Source organism: Lycium barbarum, chromosome 9 (genome assembly GCF_019175385.1).
Source record: "Lycium barbarum isolate Lr01 chromosome 9, ASM1917538v2, whole genome shotgun sequence".
In the NCBI taxonomy this organism is placed as follows: Eukaryota; Viridiplantae; Streptophyta; class Magnoliopsida; order Solanales; family Solanaceae; genus Lycium; species Lycium barbarum.
In genome coordinates this window covers 31696151-31713702 of record NC_083345.1, presented here as the reverse complement: position 1 = coordinate 31713702, position 17552 = coordinate 31696151, and the positions used below count along the sequence as shown (strand labels likewise).

The following is a 17552-nucleotide window of genomic DNA, read 5'->3' as shown; positions in this document are numbered from 1 at the left end:
ATAGAGCACCCCCGAACTCAAAATTCCTGGGTCCAGCACCCCCGAACTCAAAATCCTGGATCCGCCACTGAATATTATTTATATTTTTTTATAGTTTATACCCATCGAAGGGATACACGTGCAACACACATGTCCAAATACTAGTAGATTTAAAGTCGTGAACTCTTTTCTTCAATCAGTCGTTGGAATGCCCCTACACTTTCAACGTGTAGAGTTGCTTTAACTTTGGCAAGGATGATCCCAAATTTCGACAACACAAATTATTTAGGGCCTGTTGGACTTGAGTCTCTTTATTTTTTTATTTTTTTTAGATTCCAAAACATTGTTCCGATTTATTACTTAGCATTTGAAGATAAGTTTTTCAATTTTGGAAAACTGATCATTATTATTTTTTTGAGTGAAAATGTTCTTACTCACAAATTATCTATTTTCAAGTGAAATATATATATTCAAATAGAATTTCAACTTTCAAATATCATTCTTTTAAATACTAATTTCTTTAAATTATTACTCAATGCGTGTCCAAGTTCCTACTAGTTTCAAATTGAACAAAATATCATGATACTACAAAGAATTGTGGCAAAATGATGGGAGTGTCTCCACCAATAATCATAAGTCTCAGCAGGTGTTTAGCCATAGATTCTAAATACTTTCACTTTATTCGGAATTTATGAATTGAAGTTGAAGGAGGAGTTGTGTTTGATTATACTTTTTGCAAAGGAGATAAAAGAACATCTTATTTGAAATATATAAAGACGGAGTTGGAAAACAAAATTGAAATCCATCTCCAAGTTGAATTTAAAATTTTTACAACTAAGTTAATGACGTGAAATATCTCATATACACATTCGCTTTAATAAGTCATAAAACCTCAAGCATTTTCTATTTGTGGTTAATGCGTATAATTAAAGAAGGTGAGATATTTTACTTGATTAACTTAACTATCTAACAGATGAATGAAAACATACGCAAATAAAGTTTCAAAATTTGAACTTAAAGTATCTAATTGAAATACTTTATTAGATTTAAGGTGTTCAATTAGAACAAAACTAGTTCATTTTTTTTTGTGCGGAATGGCCTTCAAAGGCTTAATTTTTATCCCTCAAATTTGAAATCTTTAATTTTTGCCTTTTGCCTAAAACCCATGAATTCTGGGTTCAAATCCCTCCTCAGTTAAATATTAAAAAAAAATCGCAAAACAGAAGTTTGTAGCAAAGCTAGGCCTATCCGGGCAAAGTTAGATCTATTCAGGCAGAAGTTTGTCTTCTGCCTGAATGGGCGTAACTTTATCTGAATAGGCCTAATTTTTTCCGAATAAATCTAATTTTACTACAAACCTTTAATTTTATAGACTAGTAAATAAGAGTATTTTAGCCCACAAATTTTTATTAAACAAGGACAGGTGATTTGAGGGGAAAAATTAAAGAGCAGTCAATATGTAGGTCAATCCGCGCAGTTCTTTGTTAAGCCTTTCTGGAAACGACTCAAAAATATAAGTGGGTCCATTACGTGTTCATATGTTCAAAATAGAGAAAAAGTCAAAGAAGCAAAACAAGCCACCGAAGCTGACTAATCTCTGTATTTATATTCCCAAAGTCCTCCCACAAACACACTCTGAAAAAACTCCCTTCTCCAGTGAACTCATTTCTACTAACTAGTGTTCATGAGCAATATTCAGATCTAACCTTAACCCTAACCTCAAAAATCCCCAAATGGCTATTTTATCCATACAACAATCAAGCTTATATGATGGAGTAATTGAACTCACAAAGTCAGCTCAGTTGAGTGGCACTGACCCACTAATGTGGGCCATCCAACTTTCTTCAACCCTTAACTCTGCTGGAATGTCCATGCCTTCCATTGATGTTGCGGAACTTCTTGTTAATCATATTTGTTGGAGTAATAATATTGCTATTGCTTGGAAGTTTCTCGAGAAAGCTTTGGCCCTTCGTATTGTTCCTCCTATGTTTGTTCTCGCCCTTCTCTCCAACAGGTCTTTGTTTCTCTCTGCTCTTTGATTTTTTCAAGAAATTGCACTTTTGTCCCTATTTTGTGATGGTTTTTAATTTGTCCTTCAGAATAGCCCGACATAAGTTCTTTAATGGCTTGGAACATAATTATGGCGAAAATATAAACTCATGCACAACAAATATTATTTGTTGTTTGACTTGAGGGACAAAATTAAGACTAGCACAAAATTGGGACAAAAGTGCAAATGACCCATTTTTGAAGAGATTGCACTGTTTACCCTTCAAATGGGTTTGTTTTTAAATTTTCTCTTTTAAAATCGAAGGCGGGACATAGGTTTTTTTAAAGGCTCGCGAAAAAGTTGTTTGCCTAAGGGACAAAAATTTTAAGACTAGCAGAAAATAGGGACATAAGTGCAATGACCCTGAAGAAATTGCACAGTTTCCCTTCAAAAGGGTTGATTTTTAATTTTTACCCTTCCAAATGGAACTTATGCCTCACTGGATATAAGTTGTTAAGGGCGCGAGTGGGATATTACGATGCAATAATATAAATTTATGCCTCAGCGAAAAAATTTGTTGCCTTGAGGGGTTAAAATTAAACACCAGCAAAAAGTGCAATTGACCCTGGATTTTTATCTCAACTCACTCTTTTTCCTTTGTTTATTACTATTTTAAGGACGCGGGGCATAACGTGAGAGATATTATGATGCGAAAATGTTTAAGTTAAGGTTATTTTTTAAAGATCATATTAATGTGGTCCAAAAATTCAAGATTGGACAGTTTTGGTACACCATGTGTCGTTTCCTGTAATATTTTGGCCAAAATTTTGAAAACGACTCAAAACAATAAGTGGGTCCGGCAAGTGTTCATGGGGTCAATAGAGAAGAATCAAAGAAGCAAGAACAGCCACCGAAACTGACTAATCTCTGTATATATTCCCAAAGTCCAAACATTGAACTTAGTAGTAGTAGTACTACTATTCATGAGCAATATTTAGATCTAACCTTAAACCCTAACCTCAAAATTCCCAAATGGCTATGGTATCCATACAAGAATCAAACTTATATGATGGAGTAATTGAACTCACAAAGTCAGCTCAATTGAGTGGCACTGATCCATTAATGTGGGCTATCCAACTTTCTTCAACCCTTAACTCTGCTGGACATTCCATGCCTTCCATTGATGTTGCGGAACTTCTTGTTAATCATATTTGTTGGAGTAATAATATTGCTATTGCTTGGAAGTTTCTCGAGAAAGCTTTGGCCCTTCGTATTGTTCCTCCTATGTTTGTTCTCGCTCTTCTTTCTAACAGGTCTTTGATTTTTTGAAGAAATTGCACTGTTTGCCCTTCAAATTTGGGCTCGTCTTTGTTTTTTTGGCCTTCAAAATTGGGGCATACGTTCTTTAAGGGGAAAGTTATGCTCTATGTTTACTGCGGGTAGCCCATATTTTCAGTTTGTTACCCGATTTAGCCAACTAAGCTTTTAATCAAGTGCACCATTAAGCCTATTTGTAGCATGGGTGTCAGCAAGTAATGTTAGATCAAATTTAGAAAATATGTACATTGAAATATCTAATTTTGCGAAAAGACCATGGGTTCCCGTGACCCAAAAATTCCACATAAATTTGCCCCTGGATTTAGCCCATATTTGTGTATAAACACCTTTTATACACTTTTGTACAAGGTTGATACTAATGCTTTCCCCCAAGGTATAATATTGTATAATATACATGGTTCTCCCTTCAAATACACAGTGTGTATCGGGAGTGTATAAAGTATACTAAATATACATATACGCAATATATACATACCTATACATATAGTACCCATACCTATACACAATGTATACAAACGAAGTGTATATTTGGTAAACTAGATGGCCGAAGGGTACGTTTACCTAAGTTTCCTTTTCTTTTTTTGTGCCTTTCAAAATCGAACTTATGTATAGCGGGGCATAACTTTGGTGTATTATGATGAAAATATAAACTCATGCCCTGGCAAAAGTGCAAATGACCCTTGATTTTTATCTCAACTTCACTCATTTTCCCTTATTTAATTATGAAGCTGAATATTACATCATAATTTGTGCGGATATTTATATAGGGCACATATTTTGGCAGTTAAAAATGATTAAATAATAATGTTCTAACTTTAATATTTAAAGTTAAAGCTTTAAGATGAGATGATAGCTATTGAACATACTTCCTCAGTTAAAGTCTAACAGCTACTCATTGATTAATACAAATACTTTCACAAGCTTGTCCTAATAGAAAAGAAGCACCCACGTAGAGGAATTTTGGGCCGTAATCAAAGTAATGAAAAGCGTCCCATTCGGAACAATGTTTAGTAGAGAAATGAGAAGCGGATTTATCGTTGTTAGTCTTTCTTGATGTGTGGTATACCCATAGGGCTTTGGTAGGCGCACGTCACGAGTCTAAATCTTGTTGTGAACCAAATATTGTATTTAAGGTGAGAAGGGTAAAAGGGAGAATCCATTATCTGCCGAGTTTGGAAGCTATAACCAATGGATTTTTCAGTTACAAAAGAATGAAATTGGCTGTTATAGAAGGGGATGGATATAGAAGATTCGTATAGCCAACTCTAACTAGTTTGGGAATTGGGATTGGGCTGTGGTGATTGGTTAATGGATTGCTAATTTTTTTTTGTTCACACTTTCCCTTCCTTTTTTCCCTTTGCAGAGTGATCTCTACTCGAAGGAGCTATCCAGGGGCATACAGGCTTTATATGGAACTTCTGAAAAGATACGCCTTTTCATTGCCATCTCTGATTAATGGTCCAAATTATCAAAAGTACGCCTCATTTCTTGTATCCTCTCTTCAGTTCATCTCATTAGTAGCGTTTTGTTTGTTTGTATCTTTATTATTAAGTTTAATCTTAGCTCTGAAAAACATTGCTGCAATGCCACATTTGAGTTGGCACCGTAGACATCCGCAAGATGGGAATTCATTTATTAATTTATTTAGATTTCTCGGTTAGATGGTGAGTTCAGAGAAGGTGGAAAGGTAAATGGGGGTGAAAAAGGAAAGCCAACTCTTATTTACTTTGTTGTCAATATTAAAGTATGTTATTGGCCTTCCTTGGGCACTTTGTGCACCTAATCAAATCGGCAGCTTCAGTTGATAAGATTCCAATCTTCGTCTTTTTTTGAGTCAAAGGTAACCAAGATTCCAATCTTTTTTTGACCGTCCTAGAAACCAAAGTATCATTTTTTTTTTTTTTTTTTAGGAAAATATTAGTTGAGACTTGAGAGTCTAATTTTGAAAAATCTTTTTTCTGTAGTCTTTACTCTGTTGGGACTTGGTAGGGCATTTCTTTTTCCAGTAATTTCTTTTGTTTATATATTTTCGATTTTCGCCTCTGGAGCACCGGTTTTCAAGTTGAGGATTGGTTCAACTCCGTCTTGTAAAGTTCAGATGATCCTTGTTCTTGTGAAAATGATATAAGTGGAGCTCAGAGGACGTATAATTACTTTTCTCATGTTATGCTCCTGGAATTTTTCCTGTTTCTTATTAACCCGAAGATAATAAGATATTGATATGAATGAAAAGTATATTGACTCAGATTTGCGAACTTATTTTGAGTTCGTTTGAACTAATGCAAATGCAGACAATTAATTCTGTACCAGCAGTTAACAAATGTGAATGCACTTGCAGGATCATGGAAGCAATAAATGATACATTACATCTTTCCCAGTTATTTGGACTTAAGGGGTCCGAAAGTGGTCTAGTTGTGGTTGAATTTGTTTTTGCAATTGTATGGGAGTTACTTGATGCGTCCCTTGATGATGAAGGATTGCTGGAACTGACTGCTGAAAAGAAGTCTAGGTGGCCTATTACATCTCAAGACATGGGATTGAATAATCATAATGGTTTTGCTGGGGGAAGAACAGAAAAGCATGAAGTATTATGTAAAATGAACACAGTTATGGCTATTGAAATAATTGGTGAATTTTTTCACGATAAAGTGACTTCCGCAATCCTTTATTTGGCACGCACAAACTTGTAAGATCATATACCTTTATTCCCTCAACTGCTGCTCTTCTTAATAGTGACAGTACCCATACTCAAGTTTGCATGTTTTGGTTGCCTTCTTTTGCTGTTTCTAAGAAATGAATAAGTTTTAGATGTACTAGACTAAATGGATATAACAGTGGCTCATTGTTCAATTTTTCTTTCTTCTTTAGGTCCACGCATTGGGAGTCCTTTACACAGAATTTAAGACTTCTCGTGTCAAAATCATCAGCTTTAAGAAACTCTAAGAATATTTCTCCGGAGGCTTTGGTGCAGTTAACATCTGATAATCGTGTAGTCCTCTCTAGAAAATGCAAAACAAGCTCACATAAAAGGTTTCATTCTGTAATGGCTTCTGGTTCGCTTGTATCTTCTGCAGATCAGTGTCATGGTGCTAGTCCATCGGTGCTCTGGCTTCCCATTGATCTGTTTCTAGAAGATACCATGGACGGGTCACAAGTAGCGGCTACAAGTGCTGCTGAAACACTCACCGGTATACATACTACAATCCTCTAAGTTATTTTGTATAACCTGCTATGGCTAAAATGGAGTTGAATTGTAGGTTTAGTGAAGGCTCTGCAGGCAGTTAACTCTTCAACTTGGCGGGACACTTTTCTTGGATTATGGATTGCAGCCCTAAGGCTTGTTAATAGAGTAAGCGTTCATGATGAAACCCCTTCCATCCCCTGTCAAGTTGAATTCAGGCTGTATTGTCTTTTATCTTTCTTTCCCCTTGAGCAAAATTATAGAAAAGACTATGAGCCCGTTTGGATTGGCTTACAGCTTAAAGCTGTTTGCAGCTTATAAGCTGAAAAAAATAAGTTGGGGTAGTCCAACTTATTTTTTTTGGCTTATAAGCTGTTTTCAGCTTATAAGCTGCTTTAGATAAACTAAGTCAAATGGGTCCAATTATTTTTTTGAGCTTATTTTAAGCATAAAATGACTTTAAGCTGGCCAGCCAAACACTCAAAAAAGCTGAAAACAGCTTATAAGCCAACTTATAAGCCAATCCAAACGGGCTCTATGCTTCTCAATGTGATATTGCTGGGAAGGAATGGTTTCAAGTATTAAAGTGCTGGCAAGTCAACCGATGTATTAGATAAAGCCAAACTTAGGGTTGTTTTGCTATTGAACTATTCAGTTTCTTTCTATAAAAGGTTCTGGGGATATGTATGATGCTTGTGTGTCACTATTGTGATTTGTGGGCGTTGGGGGAGCAGGATGATGGACGCAGTTTATCAGAAGAACTGAAACTGCTATTTGACAATCTTGCTAAGAGTCTGATTTTTGCTTTTGGTTTCATTGTAGAATCTTCTTACCGTTTTTGGTCAATGTAGGAAAGGGATTCAAGTGAGGGACCAGTACCTCGCCTGGATACTTGCTTATGCTTGTTGTTGTCGATTACACCACTAGCAATAGTGAATCTTCTTGAAGAGGCGGAAATGAATTGCTGCTCTACCAATCAAAAGAAAGAGTCTTCCAGAAAACGTCACGAAGACTTGGTATCTAGCCTTCAGCAACTTGACGAATATGAAGGCTTGCTGACCCCACCATTGCCTGCTGCTCCATTGGCAAATCTAGCTGCCGCAAAAGCAATGATGTTCCTTTCAGGTCTAAGTGTTGGTAGTGGCTATTTTGAGGGAATGAGCTTGAACGACATGCCTGTCAATTGTGGTGAGATAATCTCTTTATTGAATTTCAAGAAATTTCAGTGCGTCTGACCTTGTATTAGTTGTCCCATGTGGTGTAACTTACGTTTATACTGTTTGACGAAATTGCTAAAAATGTGCCCCATCTCCATCAATGCAATGGTATCTAGGATGAAACTTTCAAGTTTTGCCATTCCTCAGTTGGATATGTATGTTATTTTCCTGTTTTCCCTTGTTTTGTTATGTTTATTTCATTTATTTTTTGATGGTTGATTGCTTTCAGATAATATGATTTTAAAATTTAATCTACGATGGTGCATCTGCTACTTCTCGTCTATGCATTAGTATGTGAGGCTATTAATGTATGTATTTATGCTAATCTCTAACAATGTGTAGCTGGAAACCTGCGACACTTGATTGTCGAAGCCTGCATTGCCAGAAACATTTTGGACACCTCTGCTTATTTGTGGCCTGGATATGTAAAAGGTAGATGCAATCAAGTTCCTCGTAGCGTCTCGAGTCAAATGCCTGGCTGGTCATCATTGATGAAGGGGTCTCCCTTAACTCTGCCCATGGTCAGCTCTTTGGTATCAACACCAGCATCAAGGTACAACAGAGTTGTCAATTAGAAAGTTTTCCTTGTTTTCTGATTTCCTAGTTATCTTCTGCCAAGGATACTTGCTTCGAGTAGTAATATTTTCCATGGTGCCACTGGTTCATGTTGCCTAGTTGGAGTTTTCAAACATGTTGAGGAGCATGAAAAGATATATATTGAAGTTTGTGACGCTGTCATCTAAGAGCTTAAGCTATTAGAGAGAACACACTTTTAATATTTAATAACTATATTCTCAACATGCCCCCTCACGTGCGGGCCTGATTCTTTTTCATGGGCCAAGCACGTGTAATTCCTTCTGATAATGGGTGGCGGTGAGATTCGATCACAGGACATCTGCCTGCTCTGATACCATATTGAAGTGTGTGGCCATCTTATTTAAAAGCTTAAGCTGTTAGAGAGAGCACACTTTTAATATTTAATTATATCCTTAACAATATATGGATAACAGAACTGATGCAGATTTAACTACTCCCAGAATGATACTTTCTGATTTGAAGAAAGCTAGACCTTCATGAAGTATTCCATCCTCGCTGGCTTATAAAATGGGCCTTAGTGAAGTATTCATTAGTATAGCGGAAAAGAAAATAATGGAGAATTTACTAAAAAAAATCTTTTGAAGGGTTAATCTTATACTTGATCTCGCTTTGGATTATCTTACTAGAATTTTTATTACCTATCTCATAAAAAAAATCTTACTATAAAAAGCTCTTGAAAGTGTTATAAATTGGAAAATAGATCTAGTTTAAGGGTTGATTAGTAATTCGGGCTTTCAGTTTCATCAATCTCTCTCTCCTAAAGTGCAGTTGTGCTATAAAATAGAACATTCCCTTATTTTTCGTAGTAACTGCCTGGTCTTCAGTTAAAACCTTTTCTTTCCTGAAGCCAGGTATATCAGATGTTTTTTTCGAAATTTATACAGTGGTATGGAACTGAAATTAAGCTCATGGATTTGATGGAAGTTTAGCAGAAATAGAGAAAATATATGAAATTGCCGTCAATGGCTCGGATGATGACAAGATTTCTGCTGCTACTATTCTCTGTGGTGCCTCTTTTGCTCGTGGTTGGAATATACAGGTAATACTTGCCCTTTTCTCTAGATAAAACAAGTGTTTTGTACTATTCGAGGTAGTTGAACCTCAAAACTCTTTTTATTCAAAGCCTTTAGAGTCTAAATTATTTGTGATAATTTTCTCTACACTTGTTTTTTCCATTGTGAAAAACATATTTCTTTTCCTCTTTCCTTTTTTCTGTTTCCAAAGAATCCGTTTAATAGTTAGTACAGGTTCCAAACACCACTTACATTATAGAGCTAAAATTCGCAACCATAACCAATTACAGTCAGGTGGAAGGTCGACACTCTTCATCTCGGATTGAAAGATGGTGTCTAGCTGAGCATCATCAGCTTCCCTCCTTGATTTCATTTTTTTACTTTTCTTACATGGTTGGGGGCTCGTATGACTTGTAGAACAAGAGATGGAATGGTAAAGGTGGTGACCATGAAGCGTCCACTGGCGGAGGGGATGGTAGATGAGAAGAAAGAAAATAAGTTGAGATTGGAAAACCCCTTAAGCGAACACGGAAAGTAGCTCATTTGGGAAGAGTGATAATTCTTTGCTGTAGACTACCTGAAATACTCGTCTTAATAATTTAGAGCACATTACATTTATTCGAGCTGCAAAAGAACTTAGATAATAGAGTATACTTGTACTAGAAGTTGGTTTCAGGAAAGTCATTTCCAAGTTCAAAAACAGTTACAAAAATTGCCATTCCTATGTTGACACGCTCATTTCCTGTGTTTCATCTGCATTGATGCAGGAACATACTGTTCTGTTCATCACCAGGTTGCTTTCCCCTCCTGTTCCTGCTAATTATTCTGGAACTGAAAGCCATTTGATTGGTTATGCTGGATTCCTGAATGTTCTTCTCATCGGTGTGTCATCTGTTGATTGTGTTCAGATCTTTTCTCTGCACGGATTGGTACGTTGAACTTCAGCTGCTCCTATCTCGTTATAAATTACCTTGAATGACATTTATGTTTCTCGTATGGCTGAAAATCATATAAAAAAGCATAGAGACTAACTTACAATTGCATGGCCACTTACATGGATGGAAACCTTGTGACAATTGACAAACGTTCGAAAAAGAATTCTTCTGTGTACACTTCATGAAAGTTTGATGATATCACAAATAAATTTTGAAAAAGATATCTGTATGCACTCAGGGGCCTATACAACATATTGGAAACTTTAGTTAACCATGCCAAAGGAAGCCTGAAATAAAGTCGTCTTTTATGTACCTATTGTGGGATTTCACTGGGTTGTTGTTGTTGTTTTATGTACCTATGAAGGCCTTGATGCTAAGCCAGAAATGGATGTTGGATTTCGGAGATATGTCTTTTCTTTAAATCTTAAGGTTGGATCTTTAACGTACTTATTCAATGGACATGTAACTGGTTATGCTGGCATTGCTTATCTGTAAAAAATGGTATACCGAACTGTTTGAAGTAGGTTTCAAAAAAGTATCTACAGCAGCAGCTGTCATAAGATTAAGATAGATAAAAGCAGATTGTTCATATTGTTTAACGTGTACGCATTACATTTTCCAGGTTCCACAACTTGCTGGTGCATTGATGCCAATTTGTGAAGCCTTTGGTTCATGTGCATCCACCGTGAAATGGACTGTAATGTCTGAAGAAGTTTCTTCACATGCCGTCTTCTCAAATGCATTTACTCTTCTGCTGAAGCTGTGGAGGTTTGATCAGCCGCCTCTTGAGCATGTTATGGATGTTGTTCCGGTTGGAGCCCATCTAACTCCTGAATACCTTTTGTTGGTGCGCAACTCCCAGTTGACATCCTCTGATGATCTGCAGAGAAATCAAAGCAAAATCAATCGGCTCTCTAGACTTTCAAGTCCATCATCTGGAGAACCCATATTTCTTGATTCTTTTCCAAAATTAACACTTTGGTACAGGCAACATCAAGCATGCATTGCTTCACCTCTCTCAGGACTTGTCCCTGGAACTCCTGTTCATCAGATTGTTGAAGCACTGTTGAACTTCATGTTCAGAAAAATAAATAGAACAGGTCAGTCCCTGACACCAACTACTTCTGGAAGCAGTAGCTCATCAGGGCCTGGAAATGAAGATGTATCTCTCCACCTTAAGCTGCCTGCATGGGATATTCTGGAAGCTATTCCTTTTGTGCTTGATGCTGCTCTCACAAGCTGTGGTCATGGTAGATTGTCACCACGTGAACTAGCTACAGGTTAGAGAATCTGGTCTGGATTTATATAAATTGCAATTGCCGTTGACTTAGTGTCTAGCCTTCAAGAGGAAGTGTTTAGTGTGCTGGACAGCCGAGCATGCATGAAGGTGACAGTTTAGAGAGAGAGAGAGATGTAGCTTTTAAGACTAATTATCAGATGTAAGAGACTTATTGTTCAATGCTACAATGATTACTCTACAACAAATAAAAATGGATAGTCAGAACCTCCACTTTCATCAGGAGGAGAGAAGTTTTGAGGGGAGATATATCATGTTGAAGTGTGTGACCTTCTCATCCAAAAGTTTAAATTGTTAAAGAGAGCACATATTTTTACTTAATTATATTCTCAACACTCCCTGTCACGTGAGGCCTGATTCTTTTTCATGAACCAAGCATGTGGAAGTTCTTTTTCTTTGTAATGGGTGACAGTGAGACTCAAACTCAGGACTTCTGTCTGCGCTGATACCATGTTGAAGTAGTGTGACCTTCTCATCTAAAAGCTTAAGTTGTTAGAAAGAGCATACTTTTATTTACTTAATTATATTCTCGGCATATCATATACCCAACCCAACCATCACCCTCTGACCTGTCCAAGATGCACATTCTCACTCACAAGAGTAGAAAGAAAATGTAACTAATAAGTATTTCTTAACTTGTGATTTCACTGGTTCATTGTTTAAGTGAATGAATTGTATGTGTTAGTATTTTGACAGATGCATTTTCCTGTTCACAGGTCTTAAGGATCTGGCCGATTTTCTCCCAGGTTCTTTGGCAACAATTGTAAGCTACTTTTCAGCTGAAGTGACACGGGGTATCTGGAAGGTTGCTTCTATGAATGGAACTGATTGGCCTAGCCCAGCTGCAAATTTAGCAACAGTGGAGCAACAGATAAAGAAAATTTTAGCTGCAACTGGTGTGAATGTTCCAAGTCTCACCATAGGTAAGGACTCATCTAAGTTGAAGTGATTTTTTTTAAGACCAGTGGAAGTGTGGCACAAGAAACCTACTTCCTGCTTCTCTCTATAGTACATTCTTTTCTCCAAACCTATTGATTTGGCACCAACTGGATAATACCACTTATCTCTGGCGATAATTCCTCAATGGGAGTGTGAAAATATTCTCTTTCGCTCTGTCATATGTACGAGTTAGGATATAATAGAGTTTTGATTCCTATACCTTTCAAAGACCCAAATTGTGCCAGCTAAACAAACTTGCTGGTGCTAAGCTTGACCTCTCAATTGTTGATGCATGTATAACCTGTCTCCAGCTATTGATGCATTCAAAAGCTTTGCTATACTGACCTGGACATTCACACATCCTGTACATCTGTTTCAGGGTTTTTAACTGTTCATTCATCTCTTTCTGCATGTCTATCTTATGCTGTTTTTGTTTGTAGGTGGAAATTCTCCAGCTACCCTTCCATTGCCCCTGGCAGCCCTTGTGAGCCTCACCATTACATACAAACTTGATAGATCAACTGACCGCTTTCTGAACTTAATGGGCCCAGCCTTGAGTAATTTGGCTACAGGTTGTCCTTGGCCCTGCATGCCTGTCATGGTTGCTCTATGGGCCCAAAAGGTGAAGCGCTGGAGTGACTTTCTTGTTTTCTCTGCATCACGGACCGTGTTCCACCACAATAGGGATGCAGTGGTTCAACTGCTTAGGATGTGCTTTGCAGCTACACTAGGTCTAAGTACATCTTCCATTGCAAGCAACGGCGGTGTAGGTGCACTTCTTGGTCATGGTTTTGGCTCTCATTTTTCTGGTGGCATCTCTCCTGTTGCCCCTGGTATTCTCTACTTACGTGTCCATAGAGCTGTCCCAAATGTCATGTTTATGACAGAAGAAGTTGTTTCCCTTTTGATGCATTCCGTCAGAGATACTGCACGTAGTGGAGTACCTGCTGAGAAGTTGGAGAAACTCAAGAAAAGTAAATGCGGTATGAGGTATGGTCAGATTTCTCTTGCTGCAGCATTGACTCGTGTAAAGCTTGCAGCGTCACTGGGTGCTTCATTAGTTTGGATCACAGGTGGCGTAGGTTTGGTCCAATCATTGATTAAAGAAACTTTGCCATCTTGGTTCATAGCAGCACACGGGTCAGAGCCCCGTGGCGGTATGTCAGGAGGGCTAGTTGCAAAGCTGGGGGGTTATGCCCTTGCTTACTTAGCAGTGCTGTCTGGAACATTTGCATGGGGAGTGGATTCGTCATCACCTGCATCCAAGCGGCGGTCAAGTATTCTTGAGGCACACTTGGAATTCCTTGCCGGTGCTCTAGATGGGAAAATATCCCTCGGTTGCAACAAAGCTACCTGGAGAGCTTATTTTTCAGGGTTCGTCAGCTTGGTGGTGGGGTGCACACCAAGCTGGTTGCTAGAGGTGGATGTAGAGGTTTTGAAGAGGCTAAGTTTGGGTTTGAAACATTGGGACGAGGAGGAGTTAGCATTGGCTCTTTTGGGTAGTAGTGGTATTGGCGCAATGGGCGCCACTGCTGAAATGATTATAGAAGGTGGTATAAACTTCATTAGATGAGGTTGCAGTTGATGTTTTTGTGCCCATGTGAGGAACTTGCCTGTACCATAGCCTCTTAGATTTATCAAAGGAACTTCTGCTTTTGTACAAGTTTTGGTTTTGTACATAAATCATGTAGCTGAGCATAGAAACCAAAGTATTGAAAACCCTGCTCATATGACTAGGAACTCTTATCTTGCAATCTGCTATTTCACTTGTATTGCTAACATGTGCTGGTATTAGTTGGCAATCTGGCTCAGACGTAGAGTGGTTTGTGTTATCTCGCTATACGCCTATTCTTTTTTATTAGATTCTGGAGAGCTTTATTTGAAATTTTATTTTTGCCCTATTTAAGAGAAGGATTAGGAAATTACAAAGCTAATAATAGGACATTATGGATTTCATAAAATATTGACAGCGTATTAATTCTATGTTTTACCAAGAGGATCCAGAAGCTTATTACTAATATATGTAGACCTTTTAATGGAGATGGTGGCACTATTAAAATAGGTTGATTAAATGACTTATGGCCTGTTTGGTCAAGCTTAATTTTTTTCAAAAAATACTTATTTTAAAAAGTGAGATGTTTGGTCAAGTTTTTGGGAGAAAGTAAGGGCCTATTTGGAAAGTCACCTGGTAATTGGAATTGGTGTAATTACTAGGATAGTAATTATACAGCCTAATAATTACACAGTAGTGTAATTACAACAATCTGTTTGTTTGTCATAATGTAATTATAGTGTAATTACAACAACCTGTTTGTTTGTCATAATGTAATTATAGTGTAATTACAACAACATGTTTGGTTGCACAAGTGTAATTACTCAGTTAGTTTAATTTAAAAATAAAATTTAATTATAAAAATTTAAAATTAATATTTAAAAAATATTTTCCTTTATAAATGATATTAAATTAGTTATTTAATAACACTTGAAAATATATTAATTAATAATCATATATTTGTAAGTAATATTATAAAAAATAATTGATATATATTTTTCAAATTAATAATATTTAATTTTAATTAATTATAAAACTTAAAAGAAGATTTTTTTTTTGTGAGAACGTCATGGATTTGATGTTTGATAAAAAAATAATATTTATAAATATAATACCATAATATTATTCAAATGTTTGACACAAAAAATCTATCAAATGTAAGTGAAAAATAAACAACATGCAATGTGAAAGTAAATAACCTAAAATTAAAAATATAACCTAAATTCAAAATTCAAAAGAAAAAGTTTAACATAATACTCTTATGTCAAATTCTAACATTATATAAGTAAGTTTCAACGTAACTCAAGTAAATAATTCAAAAGAAAGAGAAAATCTAAGTCTATAACCTCATTCGTAACGAAATTCTACTTTAATAACGTCACTCGTTATATGCCAACTTTGTTAATGACTCATTCTTAGAGGTGTAGTTTCAAAAATTAGAATAATGACACGGTTATGCTAAATGGATAAAATAATTAAAAAAAAAATACTAGCAATTACATGGAACCACAAGAAGTAAACGTTGGGAATGAGAGGAGAGGGAATGAAAAACAAATAAATATAAAAAGAAAAATATATTTTAAAAAATAAAAATAATTAAAAAGTAAAAATAAAAAATAAATTAAAATAATAGAAATAAAAAATAAATTAAAAATCAAAAGAAATTAAAATAATAGAAATAAAAAATAAATTAAAAATAAAAAGAAATTAAAATAAACAAAATGGAAGCAAACTAAGAAGTAACCCTATAATTACAAGATGTAATTACACCCAATTTTCAACCCCATTCAGAATTGGAGAGTGTAATTACACCCTCTCAATTACACTCAATCCCACCTAACTGTGTAATTACTTGGTCAAACAAACAGGTCAAACTGTGCAATTACACCCACTTCCAATTACATGGTGGCTTTCCAAACAAGCCTTAAGTGTTTTTGAGCAGAAACTATTTTTCATAAGCTAAAAAAAAGCTTTTGCCCAAAAGCATTTTTGAGAAAAAATACACTTAGAAACATTTTTTAAAAGTTTAGTCAAACATTTTTTAAAAGTTTGGCCAAATACAAATTATTTTTCGCCAAAAACACTTTTAAAATAAATTGATTTTAAAAGTTTGGCCCAACAGGCTATAAGAATTGGATCAAAGCCAAAAGCATAATTAAGATCAAAACAAAAATATTAACTAGTCCAAAACAAGATTAGTTTTCGTAGTTGTAATGGTTTCCTACTCGAATCATGTATGTGTCTAGAAAAGTTCAAAAATGAGAAGGAAAAAATAAATAAAGCAAGGGGAAAACGAACAAAAGAGGGAAATCAAAGATGAGCAAGGCTAACTCAAGTGTTAAACATCTTGACTTCCCCTCAATAACTTGTGGTTAGAGTCATACTGAGGTAAATATATTTAAATTCTACATACTGATTGTGTAAAATATTTATACAATTATTTGTCATTTAATATCCTATTGCCAATAATTAACCGCCTGTGATAAATAAGAATTATATTCTTAAAAATATGGTAAATAACATATATGTTAACATACACCAATTGTGAACAAAAGATTGCAGCTTCAAACGAAAAAAGACATTATTGTCTTTTGAATTCATTCGGTCGCAAAACGTGATGCATTGAAGGAATTGAGTACAAACAAATTCGAAATTTGTGAAAAGTTTTTGAAGTTTGTCCATTTATTAGTTGATTCTAATATTTATGCGGACCAATAAATTAGTGCAACCTATTTAAATAAAGCTATATATGTTTCATTTCATAATTCCGTTGAAAAGAGGAATATCTTTAACCCGAAATTTAATGCTAAAGGGCTACTAAATAAAAGGAGGGTCGTTGTAAACCCAATAAGTAAGATGACAAATGGGGTTCAACAAAGATAAATTTAAATAACTTTTAATTATTTAGGGACATTTTAAATACAATATACTAGAATTTAAGCATAAGAAAAGAAAAAAGGACATAAATGATCCCTTAACTATGGGAGTAAGTTAAAAAAAATCCCTTAATTATGCACTTAACAGTTTTGGTCCTTTAAGTTTGCCACAAGTTAACAAAAATGGTCCTTTAACTATGAGGGTTGGTTAAAAATAGTCCCTTAAGTATGCACTTAACAGTTTTGATCCTTGCAGTTCGTCAAAAGTTGACACTTTTAGTCTCCGACAAAATATTTATCGAACCCTGTTTGTTAGATTTGATGAGAACTATGAAAAAAAAATTTAGCGAGAACTCACATTTAGAGGTACACATTACTAAAGAAAAGACCAAATACCTCGGGATAAAACCGACAGACGTTAGTCCATTATCGGGAAAAACTAAGGAAAAAATCAACAAACTTGATAATGTCAGATAGTGTCTCGGAACACAAAGACCGACGGACTCTGTCGATTAAAACCGAGGGAGTCCATCGGCTAAGTCAAATACAACAGACTTTAGAAATAGCAGAAACTATAAAAGTTGTCACTACTAAAAACAAGCGAAAAAACGATGGACGGAAACCGATGGATAAAATCG

At 35.8% G+C, this 17552-nt stretch overlaps 1 protein-coding gene across 2 annotated transcripts; it reads left to right on the top strand.

Moving 5' to 3' along the window:
* Window positions 1-1604: 1604 nt before the first annotated feature.
* On the top strand, window positions 1605-14347 carry LOC132611065 (mediator of RNA polymerase II transcription subunit 33A-like). 2 transcript variants are annotated; one of them, XM_060325480.1, is made up of 12 exons: window positions 1605-1993; window positions 4671-4781; window positions 5646-5993; window positions 6176-6495; window positions 6565-6656; window positions 7340-7676; window positions 8048-8258; window positions 9227-9341; window positions 10083-10244; window positions 10873-11530; window positions 12264-12470; window positions 12927-14347. In XM_060325480.1, exons 1-12 carry the CDS (start codon window positions 1713-1715, stop codon window positions 14057-14059), a joined length of 3975 nt encoding a protein of 1324 aa, XP_060181463.1. In that variant the 5' UTR covers window positions 1605-1712; the 3' UTR covers window positions 14060-14347. The 2 variants fall into 2 exon arrangements, with proteins under 2 accessions (XP_060181463.1, XP_060181462.1); XM_060325479.1 differs by lacking the exon at window positions 1605-1993 and adding an exon at window positions 2730-3282.
* Window positions 14348-17552: the final 3205 nt, after the last annotated feature.

Coding starts and splice junctions, on each gene's coding strand:
- LOC132611065 (XM_060325480.1), top strand. CDS start 1,713: ATGGCTATTTTATCCATACAACAATCAAGCTTATATGATGGAGTAATT. Junction 6,496..6,564: donor TGCTGCTGAAACACTCACCG/GTATACATACTA, acceptor GTTGAATTGTAG/GTTTAGTGAAGGCTCTGCAG. Junction 8,259..9,226: donor GTATCAACACCAGCATCAAG/GTACAACAGAGT, acceptor ATTTGATGGAAG/TTTAGCAGAAATAGAGAAAA.